Source organism: Sus scrofa, chromosome 2 (assembly GCF_054392235.1).
Source record: "Sus scrofa isolate SSC_HxYL_T2T_F1_AM1 chromosome 2, Sscrofa_HxYL_maternal_Yorkshire_Landrace_v2.0, whole genome shotgun sequence".
Taxonomy (NCBI): domain Eukaryota; kingdom Metazoa; phylum Chordata; class Mammalia; order Artiodactyla; family Suidae; genus Sus; species Sus scrofa.
In genome coordinates, this window is record NC_139384.1 from 47631389 (window position 1) to 47650778 (window position 19390).

The 19390-nt window shown below is 37.3% G+C and overlaps 3 protein-coding genes across 28 annotated transcripts in view; 1 reads left to right on the plus strand and 2 right to left on the minus strand.

Moving 5' to 3' along the window:
* Positions 1-19390, minus strand: part of INSC (INSC spindle orientation adaptor protein) — an 864422-nt gene that overhangs the window by 633632 nt on the left and 211400 nt on the right. The window lies entirely within an intron of this gene.
* The window catches only part of CYP2R1 (cytochrome P450 family 2 subfamily R member 1), a 131014-nt gene that overhangs the window by 102112 nt on the left and 9512 nt on the right, over positions 1-19390 (plus strand). The window lies entirely within an intron of this gene.
* Positions 1-19390, minus strand: part of PDE3B (phosphodiesterase 3B) — a 324331-nt gene that overhangs the window by 60550 nt on the left and 244391 nt on the right. For all 26 annotated transcript variants that reach the window (XM_085011945.1, XM_085011953.1, XM_085011957.1 and 23 more), the window contains 2 exons: positions 19118-19168; positions 2809-3057 (listed from right to left, as the gene is read on the minus strand). In XM_085011945.1, the coding sequence (XP_084868071.1) occupies positions 2809-3057; positions 19118-19168 (300 nt within the window). The remainder of the gene's footprint in view (positions 1-2808; positions 3058-19117; positions 19169-19390) is intronic.

Sequence of the window (19390 nt, forward strand, 5' to 3'; positions counted from 1 at the left end):
ATGGCTCGGCGGTTAAACCCAACTAGTATCCATGAGGACGTGGGTTTGCTCCATGGCCTTGCTCAGTGGATTAAGGATCCAGCATTGCCATGAGCTGTGGTGTAGGTCACAGACTTGGCTCGGATCTGGCGTGGCTGTGGCCAGTGGCTACAGCTCTGATTCGACCCCTAGCCTGGCAATTTCCATATGCCACCAGTGTGGCCCTAAAACGATTAAAAAAAAAAAGTACCTGACTAGTATCCTTGAGAAAGCGGGTTCAATCTCTGGCCTTGCTTAATGGGTTAAGGATATAGTGTTCAGCATTGCCGAAAGCTGCAGTGTATGTTGCAGATGTGGCTTGGATCTGGCATTGCTGTGGCTGTAGCGTAGGCCAGTGACTGAGGCTCTGATTTGACCCCTTGCCTGGGAACTTTCATGTGTATAGGTGCAGCCCTAAAAAGAAAAAGAAATGAGGCAATTAGGCATCCTGTTTAATTAATATTGCAGTTTAAAATGTTTCTAAAATGTATCAGTATACTTTTCTACGTAGTAAACATAATACTAACATCAATGTGATTTTTACGATTAAGATTTTTAAGAATTAGGGAGTTCCCTTTGTGCACAGCAGAAACAAAACCGGCTAGGAACCATGAGGTTTTGGGTTTGATCCCTGGCCTGAATCAGTGGGTTGGGGATTCAGTGTTGCCGTGAGCTGTAGTGTATGTCACAGACACAGCTTGGATTCTGCGTTGTTGTGGCTGTGGCGCAGGCCAGCAGCTATAGCTGCTGTAGCTCTGATTGGACCCCTAGCCTGGGAACCTCCATATGCCACAAGTTTGGCCCAAAAAACAAACAAACAAAAAAGATTTTTAAGAATTACTATTTTTAAAAATTACTGTTCTGGAGTTCCCTTCGTGGCTCAGCAGTTAACGAATCTGACAGGCATCCATGAGGATGCTGGTTCGCTCCCTGGCCTTGCTCAGTGGGTTAAGGGTCCGGCGTTGTGAGCTGCGGTGTAGGTTGCAGATGCGGCTCAGATCCTGCATTCCTGTGGCCTTGGCTGCAGCAACAGCTCCAGTTCAACCCCTAGCCTAGGAAAACCTTCATATGCTGCGGGTGCTGCCTTGAAGAGCAAAAAAAAAAAAAAAAGACAAAAGAAAAGCACTGTTCTAAACATCAAATGTCGATGGAAAATACAAAGGAAAATCAACATATCAAATGAAAACTAACTCAAGAGAAAGTTATTTAACTGATGAATTTATTGCTATCCCTTTTTGATGCTTGTGATTAACCTATTTTTTGTAGGTACGGAGCTAAAAAAAATGCCATTTAACCAAGTCCCATTGGGCATTGAGTAATGCAGGTGCTACTATAGATACTTTATAAAATAAAAGCATCACATAACTATGTATGATCCAGATTTAGGATTAGTAATTATCAAAATCTTGCCCCAATCAGACTTGCTTAATCTTTCAACATTTCTGTACAATAATGCTAAGAACTAAGAAAACGAAATTAACTGATGATCAAAGTCCTTCCAAAAACTGTATTTAACTTTTTCTTTTCTTTCCTTCTTTTTTTTTTTTTTTTTTTTGGTCACACCTGCAGCATGTTCTCAGGGACTGACTTAAACCACTGCAGTGACAACACTGGATCCTTAACCCTATATTTAACTTTTTCTGAGCTCTATCACTATTACAATGAACTAAATTAACTGATTTAAATTTTATCTTCTCTTAGTTTCTTTAACCAGTAGAATAAAGTAGTTATAGTAGAATAATCTCTAAGTTATTCTTTTTATTTTTTTATTTTATTATTATTATTATTATTTTGTCTTTATGTCCTTTTAGGGCTGCACCCGAGGCATATGGAGTTTCCCAGGCTATGGACTGAATTGGAGCTGCAGCTATTGGCTTATGCCACAGCCACAGCCATGCCAGATCTGAGCCGTGTCTGCGACCTACACCACAGCTCACAGCAACACCGGATCCTTAACCCACTACTGGAGGCCAGGGATTGAACCCTCAACCTCATGGTTCTAGCTGGATTTGTTTCTACTGCGCCACGATGGGAACTCCTGAGATATTTCTATTTTTAAAGTCTTATAATTTTAGTTGCTGGTAAAGATATGGATAGCCAAATAAAGAAATCACAAGCTCTCTGTGTATCTATTTTCTAAAGGAAAGAATTTTCTAGTATTTATTATTTTCTAAAGATAGTATTTTCTAGTATTTATCATTTTCTAAAGGAAATCCTATTTTGAATTATTGATATTTAAAGAAAAATTTATCCCTTATCTACTGATGGAAAAATCAATGCTTACTGGGCTATAGCAATCTACAGGGGGTAAGTGATAGTGGTCAGAAGAGACAGTTTCAAAAACTGAGAAAATCAGTTTAAAATAATGCTATGTAATTTCATAAAATGAATATTATGATGACCATTTTTCCTTGGTTCAAAAAGAACAATTCCTGGTTTCTAAAGAATAAGTTCAATGACACAGTTTGACCTCTAGTTTGTTGTACCACCTAGAATTAAATTTGCCTGTTCTCTATTTCTTAAAAAACAATAACAATGGCAATAATAAGAACCTTGTTACTGATGAAGTTACAACTGCTAATAACAAGAATATTATTTAGAATAAAAACTAAGTACTTGCTTAGAATTATTTGAGATTGCAATGACCGCCAATGTTCAAGCAACTAAACAACTAAAAGAGGCTGGACTTTTAAAACAAAATTCTATCTTGTTTAAGATTTAAAGGAGTAATTTTAATTTGAAAACGTTATTAAACATGATGAATAGGGCTGGCTGATTACTAAATTTGACCTTGTGAAGTTTTCGATCTCCTTTCTCAGCTGGGTCCTCTATTTCAGAACAGGGATAAAATCCAGGAAATGGCGTGAGAGGGTTAATCTTTGGCCTACAGGAGCCTGAGAAAGCACCCATCAAGCTACTGATACTCCGTAGGGAAGAAACGACTTGTGGGGGAAGGGTTGGGTCACTGAGAAGATCTGACACCATATTGCGAGCCTCATTTAGCATTGAAAGATCAACTCCACTTCCACCTCCAGAATTCTAGAAAAGAAAAAAAAAATACACAAAATTATATATTGGTTACACAGAAAATTTAACATTTAAGAACTTACTCTACCTTTAAAAATAAAGTTTTACTGGCGTATAGCTGACTTACAATGTTGTGTTAGTTTCACAAGTATAGCAAAGTGAGTCAGTTGTATATATACATTATATCCATTCTTCATATTTTTTCCCATATAATTACAGATTTTGAGTAGATTTCCCTGTGCTGTACAGTAGGTCCTTGTTAGTTTTCTATTTTAGATATAATAGTGTGTATATGTTAATCCCCAACTCTTAATTTATCCCACTCTGGCACTTTTCCCCTTTGGTAACCATAAAGTTTGCTTTTGAAGTCTGTGAATCTATTTCTGTTTTATAAATAAGTTATTTTGTATTATTTTAAAATTAGATCCCATATATAAGTGATATATGATATTTGTTTTTCCTCTGTCTTACTTCACTTAGTATGATAATCTCTAGATCCATCCATGTTGCTGCAAATGGCATTTCATTCTTTTTTGTGGCTGAGTAATATTCCATTGTATATATGTACCACATCTTCTTTATCCAGTCTTCTGTTAATGGACATTTGGGTTGTTTCCATGTCTTGGCTATTGTTAAATAGTGCTGCAGTGAACACTGGGGTGCACATATCCTTTTGATTTATGGTTTTCTCTGGATATATGCCCAGGAGTGGGATTGCTGGAACATATGGTAGTTCTTTATTTAGAATTTACTCTACTTTAAATAAAAGTCCATCTAACAACAACTAATTGAATCCTATTCAATATTAAATTTCATTTATTTGAACATGGCATAAATGATATAACAAGTGATATGATTTTAACCTTAAAATTTTTGATGCTGAAGTATGTACCAGATATTGTGATATTTTCCCTATATTTCTCATTAGTGTGTCTCATTTAACAGTATTCATTAATGACTTCATACTAGTATGGAATCAAATTTGTATTTCAGGATGTATAATTTGGGCATTTCATTTATTTATGATTTTCTTTCCTTTATGTCAAAATTTCTTTTAAATGTGTACAGCATTTCTTTCGTTTACTCTTCACTTAAGAGGCAGTCCAGCATAGTGACAAGGCTTTGTTGTGAAAACATCTGAGTTTGAAATCTAAACTTTAACCCTGTAACATAAAGCAAGTTATTCAACATCTGAACTTTTCAGTTTCTTCACTATAAAGTGGGGATAGTCTTTAAAAGATGATGAGAGAATTAAATCTGATAATCTATGTAAAGCACATAAAACAATATATAGTGCATATATTTAAAGTACAATATACAATACCATTGATAGTAATAATACTATCAAGACTATGGAAAATGATGAGATAAAAAGAGAAAAAAAATGATGTTCAAAGGAGATAGTGATAACATGGAACTGAATGGTTAACATGGAAGGAATAGCATAAGACTGGGCCCTTAAAAACTGATGGAAATACATTTTTAAAATTTAAATATTTCATATATGTGTGTGTGTATATATATATATATATGATATGATTTTTACTTTTTTAAAAAATACATGTAATGATGTTTAACTCAATGACCCACAAAAATAAGTACACTGATAATCAGAACAGGGAATTAGGAGTTACCGTTGCGGCGCAGAGAAAGTGAATCTGACTAGTATCCATGAGGATGCAGGTTTGATCCCTGGCCTCGATTAGTGGGTCATGGATCCAGCATTGCTGTGAGCTATGCTGCAGGTCACAGACGTGGCTCAGATCCAGCATTGCTGTGGCTCTGGTGTAGGCCAGCAGCTGTAGCTCCAATCAGACCCCTAGCCTAGGAACTTCCATGTGCCCTAAAAAAGGCAAACAACAACAACAACAAAAAAACCAAAACCCTAAAAAACACTGAATTAAATGTTACTTGTTTGTTTTATTGTATCTTGAATTTATATTTGTGTATCTGTAATTCATAATTATTCAAGGTATTTACTGAGTTCACTGCTTATTAAGTATCCCTTAACACATTTTGAAGTTGAGAAATGTTATGAAAGTTAGACCAATAATTAGCTAATAATATCTTTGCTCTTTGTGGATTTTTTTACTTGTGAAGTATTATTTTGTATTAGTTTTAATTTTAAACATTCCCCATTATTGGGCCATAGCCTATTTCTAGTCATTATAAACAAATACGTCTCTCTGTATGTCACTGTAGATAGCGAAGTATACTTCCGACAGATAACTTTCCATAACTTGAACTACTGAACCAAAGTAAACGAACACGTAAAACCATCAAAAACTACTCTTTCATGTGTTGGTCAAACTTATACTTCCATGCATTGTATATAACAGTATCTGTTTTCCCCTACCTAAATAATAAATCTGCTGTCATCAGAGCTGGTGTTCCTTTACAGGCACTGTGTCATTTCTCTCTGGCTGCTTTCAAGATATTCTCCTTGTTTTTAGTTTTCAAAAGTTTTATCGACATAGAGTAGATTTCTGAGGGGATTGATTCTATTTGGGATTAACTCATCTTCTTGAATTTGCAGAATTATTCTTTTGCAAAATTTGGGAAATTTTCAGCATTATTTCTTCAAATGTTTTTTAAAATCCAGTCTCTCTCCTTCTCAGACACTGATGATATGAATGTTGGATCTTTTGTTACTGTCTCTCAGGTCCCCAAGCCTCTGTTCATTTTGTTTCCATGCATTTTCTCTAGGTTGTTCAAATTAGGTAAATTCTATTGATCTACCCTCAAGATCACAGATTCTATCTTGTCATCTTCACTCTATTGAGCCCATTTAACAACTTTTTTATTTCCATTATTGTGTTATACACTTTTTTATAATTTTCTTTTTTTTGGGGGGTACATCTATTTCTTTGCTGAGATTTTCTATTTTGTTCATTTGTTTCAAAAGAATTTGTAATTGCTTGTTAGGACATTTTTATGATTTCTACTTTAAAATTCCTTTTCAGACAATTCCAAATCTGATTCATCTTGGTATTAAACACTGGTTGTCTTTTCTCATTCAAGCTGTGATTTGCATGGTTCTTGGTATGACAGGTGATTTTCAAAATTTTATCATTAAGGAGTTCCCGTCGTGGCGCAGTGGTTAACGAATCCGACTAGGAACCATGAGGTTGTGGGTTCGGTCCCTGCCCTTGCTCAGTGGGTTAACGATCCGGCGTTGCCGTGAGCTGTGGTGTAGGTTGCAGACGCGGCTCGGATCCCGCTTGCTGTGGCTCTGGCATAGGCCGGTGGCTACAGCTCCGATTCAACCCCTAGCCTGGGAACCTCCATATGCCGCAGGATGCGGCACAAGAAATAGCAACAACAACAACAAGAGACAAGAGACAAAAAAAGACAAAAAAAAAAAAAAAATTTTTATCATTAACATTTTGGCTATTCTGCTATAGGAGATGGTCTTCCTGATTATATTTAGAACACAAGTCCTGGTTTACTTTTTCAGGCTGTAGTCCTAGTGACAATTTAATTTTTAAGGCATTCACAATGGTATTTTCAGTCTGTCTGATTTTCTTCTGGTGCCACTAGGGTTTCCACTGCTCCCTGCTGGTGCCTGGAGGTGGGAGTTGGTGGGCAGCTTCCTCAGGTTCCACTACCTGGTACCTCTAGGTGGGGGGATGGGAGTCTCCCGGACACAAGAACAAAGAGCATTTTCTGGGCAAGGCTCCTGGTTTGCCAAGACCTGGCCACGCACTGTCTCTCACTGGGAGGGGGAGTCTCACACCCTGTATGGAATATGAGTATATCCCCAGCCACTCAATGTCATTGGAATTCCTGATCGACTCCCCCTTGGCGTAGTTGGCAAGACTCTTTTAATTCTGAGGATGGAAAGAGCCTACCTGCATCCCATTCTGGCTAAGCTGGGAGTCTGCATCACCTTTTGCTGGTGGGTGATGGTTCTAAGGCACTCTCTTACTATGTTGTCCCTAACTTCTCTTCTTTGTTTCTTTAGACTTCTCCTTTGTTTGCCTCTTGCGTTATTTCCAAAGTTTACAGTGGTACTTAGCAGATGATATGAAGAGCACTTAAAGCAATGTATAGTACATACAGGTACAGTGCAATAAATATTATTGTTACAGAAAATGATTTAAAATACAGATAAACTGGCACCAGAGTTCAAAGGGGATATAGGTAATAACAGAAATGTTAAGAAAAGGGTACCACTTGAGCTGAACTAATAATGTCACAGGATTTTATTTATAATGATTAGGAGAAAATAATTTTTTACAATAAACATAATTTATTTGGAGGAGCTCATTCCTCAAGGAGAGGGCATAAATAAAGGTGCAAAAGTGGTAAAATAACAATGTAGAGGGAATATGAAATTTTTAAAGTATAGCACCATATATATGTATGTGCATGTACATATATCCCACCCCCACCCCCCCACCCCGCGCCTTTGGGCCACCTTGAGGCATATGGAGTTCCTGGGCCAGGAATCAGATCTGAGCAACAGCTGTGACCTACACTACAGCTGTGGCAATGCCAGGCCAGGGATTGAATCTGCAACCTGGTGTTGCAGAGACACCACTGATTCCATTGTGCCACAGTGGGAATTCTTTTTTTTTTTTTTAAAGCAGTGGAAAATAAGGCCGGAGAGGCATGTTAGAACCAGTATTTGAGAACATCAGATTCCAGGGTAAGGAAAATGGACCCTCAGAATCATGGATTTTGAGCCGGTCCAAGAGAAATAAAGCAAGAAAAGGGAAAAAGAAGTGATGGAAGACAATGAAATTTTAGGGAGGAAAATAAGGCAGGACTTATGTTAAGACTTGACAAAAGGTGTGGGAAAGGAGCATTCCAGGCAGAAAGATTAGAGTGAGCAAAGATGCAGAAGCAGAAGCCTGCCTGGCTTGTTTGGGGAAGAGCAAGGAGGCCAGTGTAGCTGAAGCAGAGTAAATGGAAGAGAAAATCGTAGAAGATGAGGTCAGAGAAGTAAAAGGGAGAAAAGGAAGGAACCATGATTAAGTTCATGATTAGGATTTATCTTTTATTTTTCGTCAGATAGGAGAGCAGTGATCAAGAGAGTGACATCATCTGACTTTGTTCAAATTGTTTGCTATAATTTAAAAAGTTTTACTTAAATTCTTACTTCCCATTGGCTTATAATTGACAAATTCTTGTTTTTACATAGTTAAGAATAAATTCTATGTATTAAGAGTTACTGAAGGAGAGGAGGAGGAGGGGGAAGAGTGGGTGGCTGTATGTTTGCTATCTGGCCCTATATAGGGAAAAAAATTGCAGACTCCTGTCTTATGGTATAATTTCAGAGATGCTTAGTATTTACTATAATTTATATTTATATTAGCTTACATTTTGGTTGTGCTACTGTGTACCTGGCACATATTATTATTATTTTAATCAGTGCTTTGAGGGAACTATATTATTCCCAATTTAGAGATGGGTAAATATGTTAAAAGTGACTTAAGAATAAGAAGGTCGCCTAATTTTTCAGCTTCGGAGGACTAGTTTGAATCAGACCAACTCTTCTGCATAGAGCAACTGCCTAGAAAAGCCAAAATAAAATACAAGCAGCATTTTTTCAAGGCATCAGAACACAGTCAAACAGCCAGGGCTCAAAAAAATAAGAACTCAGAGTTAAGAGAAAGTAACTTAAATGAACCCAACATTCTGTGCAACTTTTTCCCCTTTTGGAATTTGCTGTAATTCATAGCTGGCACAGGGCAGAGAGGATGAGAAGCAGAGCAGTTATGAGGCTAGGAAATATATCGTAGAGCTTTCTAGGCTCAAGGGGCTGGGAGACCAAAACTGGAATTTAGTGTTCTAAAGACAGACAGAGCTTCAAATGCCCAGAGAGAAGCAAAGAACAAGGAGGCAAGCTTGAATTCAGAGCTGCTTTTGCCCTGGAGATATTTGCCAATTTATAAACAGTGGCCAAGAGATGGAAAAACCAAGCAGAAATCCTCAAAAAGATTTCTATTTTGAAAGTAAAATAGATCTTGCAGCAGTCTTAGTGCTGGAGGGAACAACACGAAAGGAGTTCTCAGAAAAATAACACCAGCAAAACTAATATGGAGTAGAAAATCTAAATAGCCCTAAAACTATTAAGGAAACTTAATAATTTAAGACTTGTCCATAAAAAGCTTCAAACTGGAGTTCCCATCGTGGTGCAGCAGAAACGAATCCGACTAGGAACCATGAGGTTGAGGGTTCTGATCCCTGGCCTCACTGTGGGTTAAGGATCTGGCATTGCAGTGAGCTGTGGTGTAGGTTGCAGATGCGGCTCGGATCCCATGTTGCTGTGGATCTGGAATAGGCCAGCAGCTGTAGCTCCAAATTAGACCGACCTCTGGCCTGGGAACCTCCATATGAAGTGGGTGCAGCCCTTAAAAAAAAAAAAAAAAAAGCTTAAAACTGAGATAATTTCCCACCTTATTTTATGAGACCAGTGTAGCATTTATATCAAAACAAGTCAAAAACACGAGGAAAAAACAATCATAGGCCAACTCTCTCTAGTAAACTTGTGTTCAAAATTCCAAAATAGGAGTTCCCGTTGTGGCGCAGTGGAAGTGAATCTGACAAGAAACCATGAGGTTGCAGGTTCAATCCCTGGCCTCGCTCAATGGGTTAAGGATCTGGTGTTCCATGAGCTGTGATATAGGTCGCAGATGCGGCTCGGATCCCACTTTGCTGTGGCTCTGGTGTAGGCCAGTGACTACAGCTCTGATTAGACTTGGGAACCTCCATATGCCACGGGTGTGGTCCTAGAAAAGACAAAACAACAACAACAAAATATTAATAAACTCCAGTGATATATATTTTTAAAAAGAAAATATATCTTATCTTGATAAAATTCGTCTTATTCTGGGAATTGAGGGATGGGTCAACATGGCCACAAAAATTAAACAATATAGTTTACCACATTAATAGAATAAATGGGGGGAAATCCAGGGATAGTCTCAATAGATGCAGAAAAAGCATCTGATAAAATTCTATACTTACTCATGACTTAAAAGAGAAAAAAAACTTTTTAGTAAACTGGGATTGGAATGGAACTTCCTTAATCTGATAAAGGGTAACTATAGAAAACATTAGTGGTGAACCTGTTGAACATTTTCTCCCAGAGTTCATAAACAAGACAAAGCTGCCTACTAGTACCACTTCTGTCCAACATTGCATTGGAGGCCCTAAACCATACGGTAATGCAAGAAAAATGGCATAGGATTGGAAATAAATCAATAAACCTGTCTTTATTTATTGATGACATTATTCAATCCCTAAAAGACTCTCAAAGAATCTTCAGACAAGCTATCAGAATTAATGAGTAAATTTAGCAAAGTCACTAGATGCAAGGCTCAACATATAAAAATCAGTTGTATTTCTATGAGGACAAACTTTTTCTAAAAATTGATAGGTGTTTTGCAATCAAAAAAATTAAAGATCTAGGAATAAATGAGATGACTCAGAGAAGTGAAGGAATAAATGATTTTCATGGATTGAAAGCCTCAGTATTACAGAAATGCAAATTTTCCTCATACTGATCTGTATAGTCAATATTATCTCAATCAAAATCCTAGCAGTATTTTTTTGTGTATGGAAATTTTCAAGTTTATTAAAAAATAGCCAAGATAACTTTGAAGGAGAACAAAGCTGGAGAACTTATCAGATATCAAGACATTATAAAGCTACAGTAATTAATGAATGTGGAATCAATTTGTGGATAGACAAATTGACAAATAGACCAGAATAAAAAGTCCTAAAACAGATCTACAAATGGTCACTTGATATATGACAAAAGTGATGATGCAGTGCAAAGAAGAAAGAAGTGCATCAATGGGATATCCATATGGAAAAAAAAGTCTTGATCTATAAATCACACAATATAGAAAAATCAATTCCAGATGCAATTACAAATCTAAAGATGGAAAGTAAAACAAAGCTTCTAGGAGGAAACTCAGTATCTTATATTAATCTATTAGGGAAACGAATCTAAAAAAGAATGTGTGTGTGTAACTGAATCACTTTGTTGTACACAACAAACTAACACAACACTGTGAACCAACTATACTTCAATTAAAAAAAGAAACTACTAGAAGGTAACAGAAGAGGTTTTGGTTTTTTTTTACAACCCGCATGATAGAAAAAGAGTTCTTAAATAGGACACATACAAAAAATCACTAGGCAAAAAAGGAAATGATTGATAAGCTGGCACACAATAAAATGATATATAGAATATTTTCAACAGGACCAAGCCATAGACAGGGAGAAGATCTTTTTCACGAGTAGGTATATTAATGTATAAAACACATGAAGAATTCATATTGATCACTTAAGTAAAAGCTAGTTAATCTGTAGAAAAATGGGGAAAAGACTTACCAAAGGATATTTGGGAAGCAAATTAACATATGAAAAGATTCTCAACCTGATGAATCAGTGAAAACAAATATTAAAGCCACAATGAGGAGTTCATGTTGTGGTGCAGTAGTTAAGGAATCCGACTAGAAATGATGAGGTTGCGGGTTCAATCCCTGTCCTCGCTCAGGGGGTTAAGGATCTGGCATTGCTGTGGCCGTGGTGTAGGCCGGCAGCTACAGCTCTGATTCAGCCCCTAGCCTGGGAACCTCCATATGCCATGGGTGTGGCCCTAAAGAGACAAAGTATCAATAATAGTAAGAAGAAGAATCTTACAAAAAGAAGCAAAACAAAATACATGAATGCTTTCATTTATATAAAATTCAGAAAAAGACAAGAAAAGCATGGTGTGATGACAGAAATCAGGACTGAAATAATATTTGGGAGAAGTTGATGACTAGGTGGGGAGATTTGGGGTGTTGAATTCTTCATCTGAAAAATGGTCACATGCATATTTTTTTTTCCCACTGTACAGCAAGGGGGTCAGGTTATCCTTAGATGTATACATTGCAGTTACAGTTTTTTTCCCCCACCCTTTCTTCTGTTGCAACATGAGTATCTAGACATAGTTCTCAATGCTATTCAGCAGGATCTCCTTGTAAATCTATTCTAGTTTGTGTCTGATAAGCCCAAGCTCCCGATCCCTCCCACTCCCTCCCCCTCCCATCAGGCAGCCACAAGTCTCTTCTCCAAGTCCATGATTTTCTTTTCTGAGGAGATGTTCATTTGTGCTGGATATTAGATTCCAGTTATAAGTGATATCATATGGTATTTGTCTTTGTCTTTCTCGCTTATTTCACTCAGTATGAGATTCTCTAGTTCCATCCATGTTGCTGCAAATGGCATTATGTCTTTTTTTATGGCTGAGTAGTATTCCATTGTGTATATATACCACTTCTTCCGAATCCAGTCATCTGTCGATGGACATTTGGGTTGTTTCCACGTCCTGGCTATTGTGAATAGTGCTGCAATGAACATGCGGGTGCACGTGTCTCTTTTAAGTAGAGCTTTGTCCGGATAGATGCCCAAGAGTGGGATTGCGGGGTCATATGGAAGTTCTATGTATAGATTTCTAAGGTATCTCCAAACTGTTCTCCATAGTGGCTGTACCAGTTTACATTCCCACCAGCAGTGCAGGAGGGTTCCCTTTTCTCCACAGCCCCTCCAGCACTTGTTCTTTGTGGATTTATTAATGATGGCCATTCTGACTGGTGTGAGGTGGTATCTCATGGTAGTTTTCATTTGCATTTCTCTTATAATCAGCGATGTTGAGCATTTTTTCATGTGTTTGTTGGCCATCTGTATATCTTCCTTGGAGAAATGTCTATTCAGGTCTTTTGCCCATTTTTCCATTGATTGATTGGTTTTTTTGCTGTTGGGTTGTATAAGTTGCTTATATATTCTAGAGATTAAGCCCTTGTCAGTTGCATCATTTGAAACTGTTTTCTCCCATTCTGTAAGTTGTCTTTTTGTTTTCTTTTGGGTTTCCTTTGCTGTGCAAAAGCTTGTCAGTTTGATGAGGTCCCATGGGTTTATTTTTGCTCTAATTTCTATTGCTTTGGGAGACTGACCTGAGAAAATATTCATGAGGTTGATGTCAGAGAGTGTTTTGCCTATGTTTTCTTCTAGGAGTTTGATGGTGTCCTGTCGTATATTTAAGTCTTTCAGCCATTTGGAGTTTATTTTTGTGCATGGTGTGAGGGTGTGTTCTCGTTTCATTGCTTTGCATGCAGCTGTCCAGGTTTCCCAGCAATGCTTGCTGAATAGACTTTCCTTTTCCCATTTTATGTTCTTGCCTCCCTTGTCAAAGATTAATTGACCATAGGTGTCAGGGTTTATTTCCGGGTTCTCTATTCTGTTCCATTGGTCTGTCTGTCTGTTTTGATACCAGTACCACACTGTTTTGATGACTGTGGCTTTGTAGTATTTCTTGAAGTCTGGGAGAGTTATGCCTCCTGCTTGGTTTTTGTTTCTCAGGATTGCTTTGGTGATTCTGGGTCTTTTGTTGTTCCATATAAATGTTTGGATTGTTTGTTCTAGTTCTGTGAAAAATATCATGGGTAATTTGATAGGGATTGCATTGAATCTGTAGATTGCTTTGGGTAGTAAGGGCATTTTTACAATATTGATTTTTCCAATCCAGGAACATGGAATATCTTTCTATTTCTTTACATCTTCTTTGATTTCTTTGATTAAAGTTTTATAGTTCTCGGCATATAGGTCCTTTACCTCTTTGGTCAGGTGTATTCCCGAGGTATTTGATTTTGTGAGGTGCAATTTTAAAAGGTATCGTATTTTTGTATTCCTTTTCTAATGTTTCATTGCTGGTATACAGAAATGCAACTGACTTCTGAATGTTAATCTTATATCCTGCCACTTTGCTGAATTTATTAATCAGTTCAAGGAGTTTTGGGGTTGAGTCCTTAGGGTTTTCTATGTATAGTATCATGTCATCTGCATACAGTGACAGTTTGATCTCTTCTCTTCCTATATGGATGCCTTTTATTTCTTTTGTTTGTCTAATTGCTGTGGCTAGGACTTCCAAAACGATGTTGAAGAGCAGTGGTGAGAGTGGGCATCCCTGTCTTGTTCCAGATTTGAGTGAGAAGGCTTTTAGTTTTTCCCCATTGAGTATTATATTTGCTGTGGGTTTATCATAAATGGCTTTGATTATATTCAGGAATGTTCCTTCTATACCCACTTTGGCGAGGGTCTTGATCATGAATGGATGTTGAACTTTGTCAAATGCTTTTTCTGCGTCTATTGAGATGATCATATGATTTTTGACCTTTTTTTTGTTAATGTGGTGTATGATTCTGATTGATTTGCGTATGTTGAACCATCCTTGTGAACCTGGGATGAACCCAACCTGATCATGGTGTATAATTTTTTTGATATGTTGTTGGATTCGGTTGGCTAAGATTTTGTTGAGAATTTTTGCATCTATATTCATCAATGATATTGGCCGATAGTTTTCTTTTTTGGTGGTATCTCTGTCTGGTTTTGGAATGAGGGTGATGGTGGCCTCATAGAATGTCTTTGGGAGTATTCCTTCTTCAACCTTTTGAAAGAGTTTAAGGAGGATGGGCACCAATTCCTCTTTATATGTTTGATAGAATTCACCTGTGAAGCCATCTGGTCCTGGACTTTTATTTGTAGGGAGTGATTTTATGACCTCTTCAATTTCATTTCTAGTGATCGGTCTGTTCAGTTGGTCTGTTTCTGCTTGATTCAGTTTTGGCAGGCTGTAAGATTCTAGAAAATTGTCCATTTCTTCCAGATTGTCAAACTTGTTGCCATACAGTTGTTCATAGTATTCTCTTATGGTTTTTTTGTATTTCTGCTGTATCCGTTGTGATTTCTCCTTTTTCATTTATAATTTTGGTTATTTGGGTTCTTTCTCTCCTCTTTTTAGTGAGTCTGGCCAGGGGTTTGTCAATTTTGTTCACCTTTTCAAAGAACAAGCTCTTGGTTTTATTAATTTTCTCTATTGTTTTTTGAGTCTCTATTTTACTGATTTCTTCTTTGATCTTTATAATTTCCTTCCTTCTGCTGACTTTAGGACTTTTTTGTTCTTCTTTTTCTTTTTCTTTTTTTTTTTGTCTTTTTGTCTTTTTGTCTTTGTTGTTGTTGTTGTTGTTGTTGTTGTTGTTGCTATTTCTTGGGCCGCTCCCACGGCATATGGAGGTTCCCGGGCTAGGGGTTGAATCGGAGCTGTAGCCACCGGCCTACGCCAGAACCACAGCAACGCAGGATCCGAGCCGCGTCTGCAACCTACACCACAGCTCACGGCAACGCCGGATCGTTAACCCACTGAGCAAGGGCAGGGACCGAACCCGCAACCTCATGGTTCCTAGTTGGATTCGTTAACCACTGCGCCACGACGGGAACTCCTGTTCTTCTTTTTCTAATTCGTTTAGGTGGAGGGTTAAGTTGTCAATTTGGGATCTTTCTTCTTTTTTGAGAAAGGCCTGGATTGCTATAAATTTCCCTCTGAGCACTGCTTTCGCAGCATCCCATAGATTTTGAGAGGTTGTGTCTTCATTATCATGTTTCAAGGTAGTTTTTAATTTCCTTCTTGATTTCCTCATTGACCCATTGGTTTTTTAGTAGCATGTTGTTGAGTCTCCATGTAGTAGGTTTTTTCTCTTTCCTTTTCCCATGGTTGATTTCTAATTTCATGGCATTGTGGTCAGAGAAGATACTTGAGATAATTTCTACACTCCTAAATTTATTGAGATTCGCTTTGTGTCCCAATATGTGGTCGATTCTTGAGAATGTTCCATGAGTATTTGAGAAGAATGTGTATTCTGTTTTTTTCGGATGTAGTGTCCTGAAGATATCAATTAAGTCTAACTTTTCTATTGTTTCCTTTATGATCTCTGTTGCTTTATTGGTTTTCTGTCTAGAGGATCTGTGCATTGATGTGAGGGGGGTATTTAGGTCTCCTACTATGATTGTATTCTCATCAATATCTCCCTTTATGTCTGTTAATATTTGTTGTATGTATCTGGGTGCTCCTATATTTGGGGCATATATGTTGATGATAGTAACATCCTCTCCTTGGATGGATCCCTTAATCATTAAATAGTGTCCTTCTTTGTCTTTCTTTATGTCTTTTGTTTTAAAGTCTATTTTGTCTGATATGAGCGTTGTGACTCCTGCTTTTCTGTCATGTCTATTGGCGTGAAATATTTTTCCCCACCCTTTCACTTTCAATCTATATGTATCTTTTGTCCTAAGGTGAGTTTCTTGTAGGCAGCATATTGAAGGTTTTTGCCTTTTTATCCACTCAGCCACCCTGTGTCTTTTGATTGGGGCATTCAGTCCATTGACATTTAAGGTGATAATTGATAGATGATTATTTATTGCCATTTGAACCTCGTGTTCCAGTTGATTCTATGGTTCTCCATTCTTCCTTTCTTTTTTTTTTTTTTTTTTTTTTTTGGTTGGATGGTCTCCTGTTATTATCTGCTTGAGTGTATTTTTTTTTTTTTTCATTTTTTGCAGATGCAATATTTGGTTTTGGCTTGTGGTTGCCCTGTTTTTTAAGTATGCTAACCCCTTCCCATAATTGTGTGTTTTAGCCTGATGGTCCTGTAAGTTCAAACACTTCATTACTATATTAAAATTAAGAAGAAAGACATACATATAAACAAAAAGGGTTATTTACCTCCTGACATCCCTTGCCCACATTTTATGGTTTTGATGACTCTTTTTTATTTTTTTCTTTTTAATTTTATTTTGTTTGAAGCATGTTCATGATTAAATCTGTATGCTGGCTTATTTGAGTGACTGCTCTCTGATTGCGGTTTCCTCAGTCCTAGTCCTCTTCTTCTTTTTTTTTTCTTTACTTTTTTCTTCCCTTTCCTTCCTTTCTTTTTGGTTTAGAGAAGCCCTTTCAATATTTCCTTTAACCTGGGTTTTGTGTTGCTGTATTCTTTAAGTTTTTGTTTGTTGGGAAAAATTTTTATTTCCCCTTCTATTTTAAATGATATTCTTGCTGGATAGAGTATTCTAGGTTGCATATTTTTTCTTGCCGTTATTGGAGTTTAGGTTCCTCTGCCAGCAATTGGTTGCTGTTCTGTGCGAGTCATTTACTCTGTAGATGTGCTTTTTTTGTTGTGTTTGTGGGAGAGGGCGAGCGTGTCCTCCTACTCCTCCGCCATCTTGTCCTCCTCTCTCCACATGCATATTTTAATTCAGAAAATTCATCTAGTTGTACAGTTATGGCCTGTGCACTTTTATATATGAGTGTTACACTTTAACTTTTTTTTCTGGCTATGCCCGCAGTATATAAAAGCTCCCAGGCCAGGGGTCAAACATGAGCCACTGCAGCGACAATGCTGGATCCTTAAATCTTAAACTGAGTCACCAGGAAATTCCTAGAATATTTTATTCTTAATGAGCTCTTGTCTCTACTTCATTTATAGTTTAAAAATAAAAGCCAACCAGAGTTCCCATTGTGGTGCAGAGGAAATGAATCCTACTAGTATCCATGAGGATGCAGGTTCAATCTCTGGCCTCGCTTAGTGGGTCAGGGATCTGGCGTTGCCTTGAGCTGTGGTATGGCTTGGATCCTTCATTGCTGTGACTGTGGTGATTTGACCCTTAGCCTGGGAACTTCCTTCTGCCGTGGGTGTGGGCTTAAAAAGAAAAAAAAAATTCTTCTGTTGGGACAACTAACTAAATTAATGTGATAAAAAAAGGTAGTGGGTCTATAAACACAACTGACAAAGGTTTCTTATTTATTAATGTTTATCCATTAATGTGAAAAACATAAGGTTTCAAAACTGCATCATGAAATATAATATTACACATTTTTAGACTTGAATATACAAACACTTCAATACAATTGAGAAGTAGGAAAAGACCTAAAAAATATACATATACGAAAAGTTAACAAAATTAACATATTCCTTGATGTTTGAGTGATTTTTCCTTTTTCTCCTATACTTCTATTTTCAGTTCCACTGATACCAACCTAAAGTGATCAAAGAATGTTTTAAAAAGTACATTTTGTATGATCCTACTTATAAAGCTGACAAATAAGCAGAACTAAATGCTGGAAGTCAGGATAGAGATTTTCTTTTTTCTTTTTTTTTTTTTTTTTTTTTTTTTTTGTCTTTTTGCCATTTCTTGGGCCGCTCTCACGGCATATGGAGGTTCCCAGGCTAGGGGTCTAATCGGAGCTGTAGCCACCGGCCTACGCCAGAGCCACAGCAACGCGGGATCCGAGCCGCGTCTGCGATCTACACCACAGCTCACGGCAACGCCGGATCGTTAACCCACTGAGCAAGGGCAGGGATCGAACCCGCAACCTCATGGTTCCTAGTCGGATTCGTTAACCACTGCGCCACCACGGGAACTCCAGGATAGAGATTTTCTATGGAAACATAGGTAATGATTAGATTGGTATGTAAGTGAGGCTTGTGGGATGCCAGGAATGTTCTATTTCTTCCTTTTTTTGCTTTTTTTTTTTTTTTTTTGCTTTTTAGGGCTGCACTGCAGCATGTGGAGGTTCCCAGGATAGGGGTCAACTGGAGCTGTAGCTGCAGGCCTACACCACAGCCACAGCCCCACAGTATCTGAGCTGCATCTGTGACCTACACCGCAGCTCACACACCACAGCTCACGGCAACGCCAGATCCTTAACCCCCTGCAAGGCCAGGGATCAAACCTGCGTGGATGCTAGTCAGATTCGTTAACCACTGAGCCAGGATGGGAACTCCAATGTTCTATTTCTTGATATATGTACTAGATACATGGGATACTTATTTGTTGACAATTCATTAAGCTGTGCAATTTTTGATATACTTCTGTAATAACATTTATTTTCAATTGCTTTGCTTTTTATCATACATGGCTTTTAATCTGTTTTTGTTTCCCCCTCTCTGTGGATCAGTTGTCCACAACTAGAAAAATAAATCTCATCCTTAACATAGAACTAATAGTCTATTTTGAGACCAGATTAATTAGCAACATTTAATAAATAACTATATAAGTTTAGTTTCTTTTCATTTTCTTCAATTAAAATGTATTTTAAAAAATCCAACTAAATGAAAGTTCTAGTTATTTTAGTTTAGCTAAAGAAAAATCTTAAAACATAGAAATCTTCTGAATGTAACTTCAACTTATGTATCAAAAGTTTGATTACAGATATTATACTGATATCACTTATATTTACCTGATAGTGAGGTTTGTCCCACTGCTTTAAGTCCCAATCCCAAAGAATCATCTGAAAAAGAGAAATCCACTTTGTTATACCCTGGAAATAAACAAATGCATGTAAAGACAAAATGGAGCATCTTCGATTACAGATACCTAAAATACCTTATGGTTTGAGAGGAACTGGGAAGGTGAGAATAAAATTATCCCTTAGATGGAATATCTCATTAATTATGCAATCTGTGATTGACAAATCAAAAGAATAAGGTCACTAAACTATATTAACCTTCAA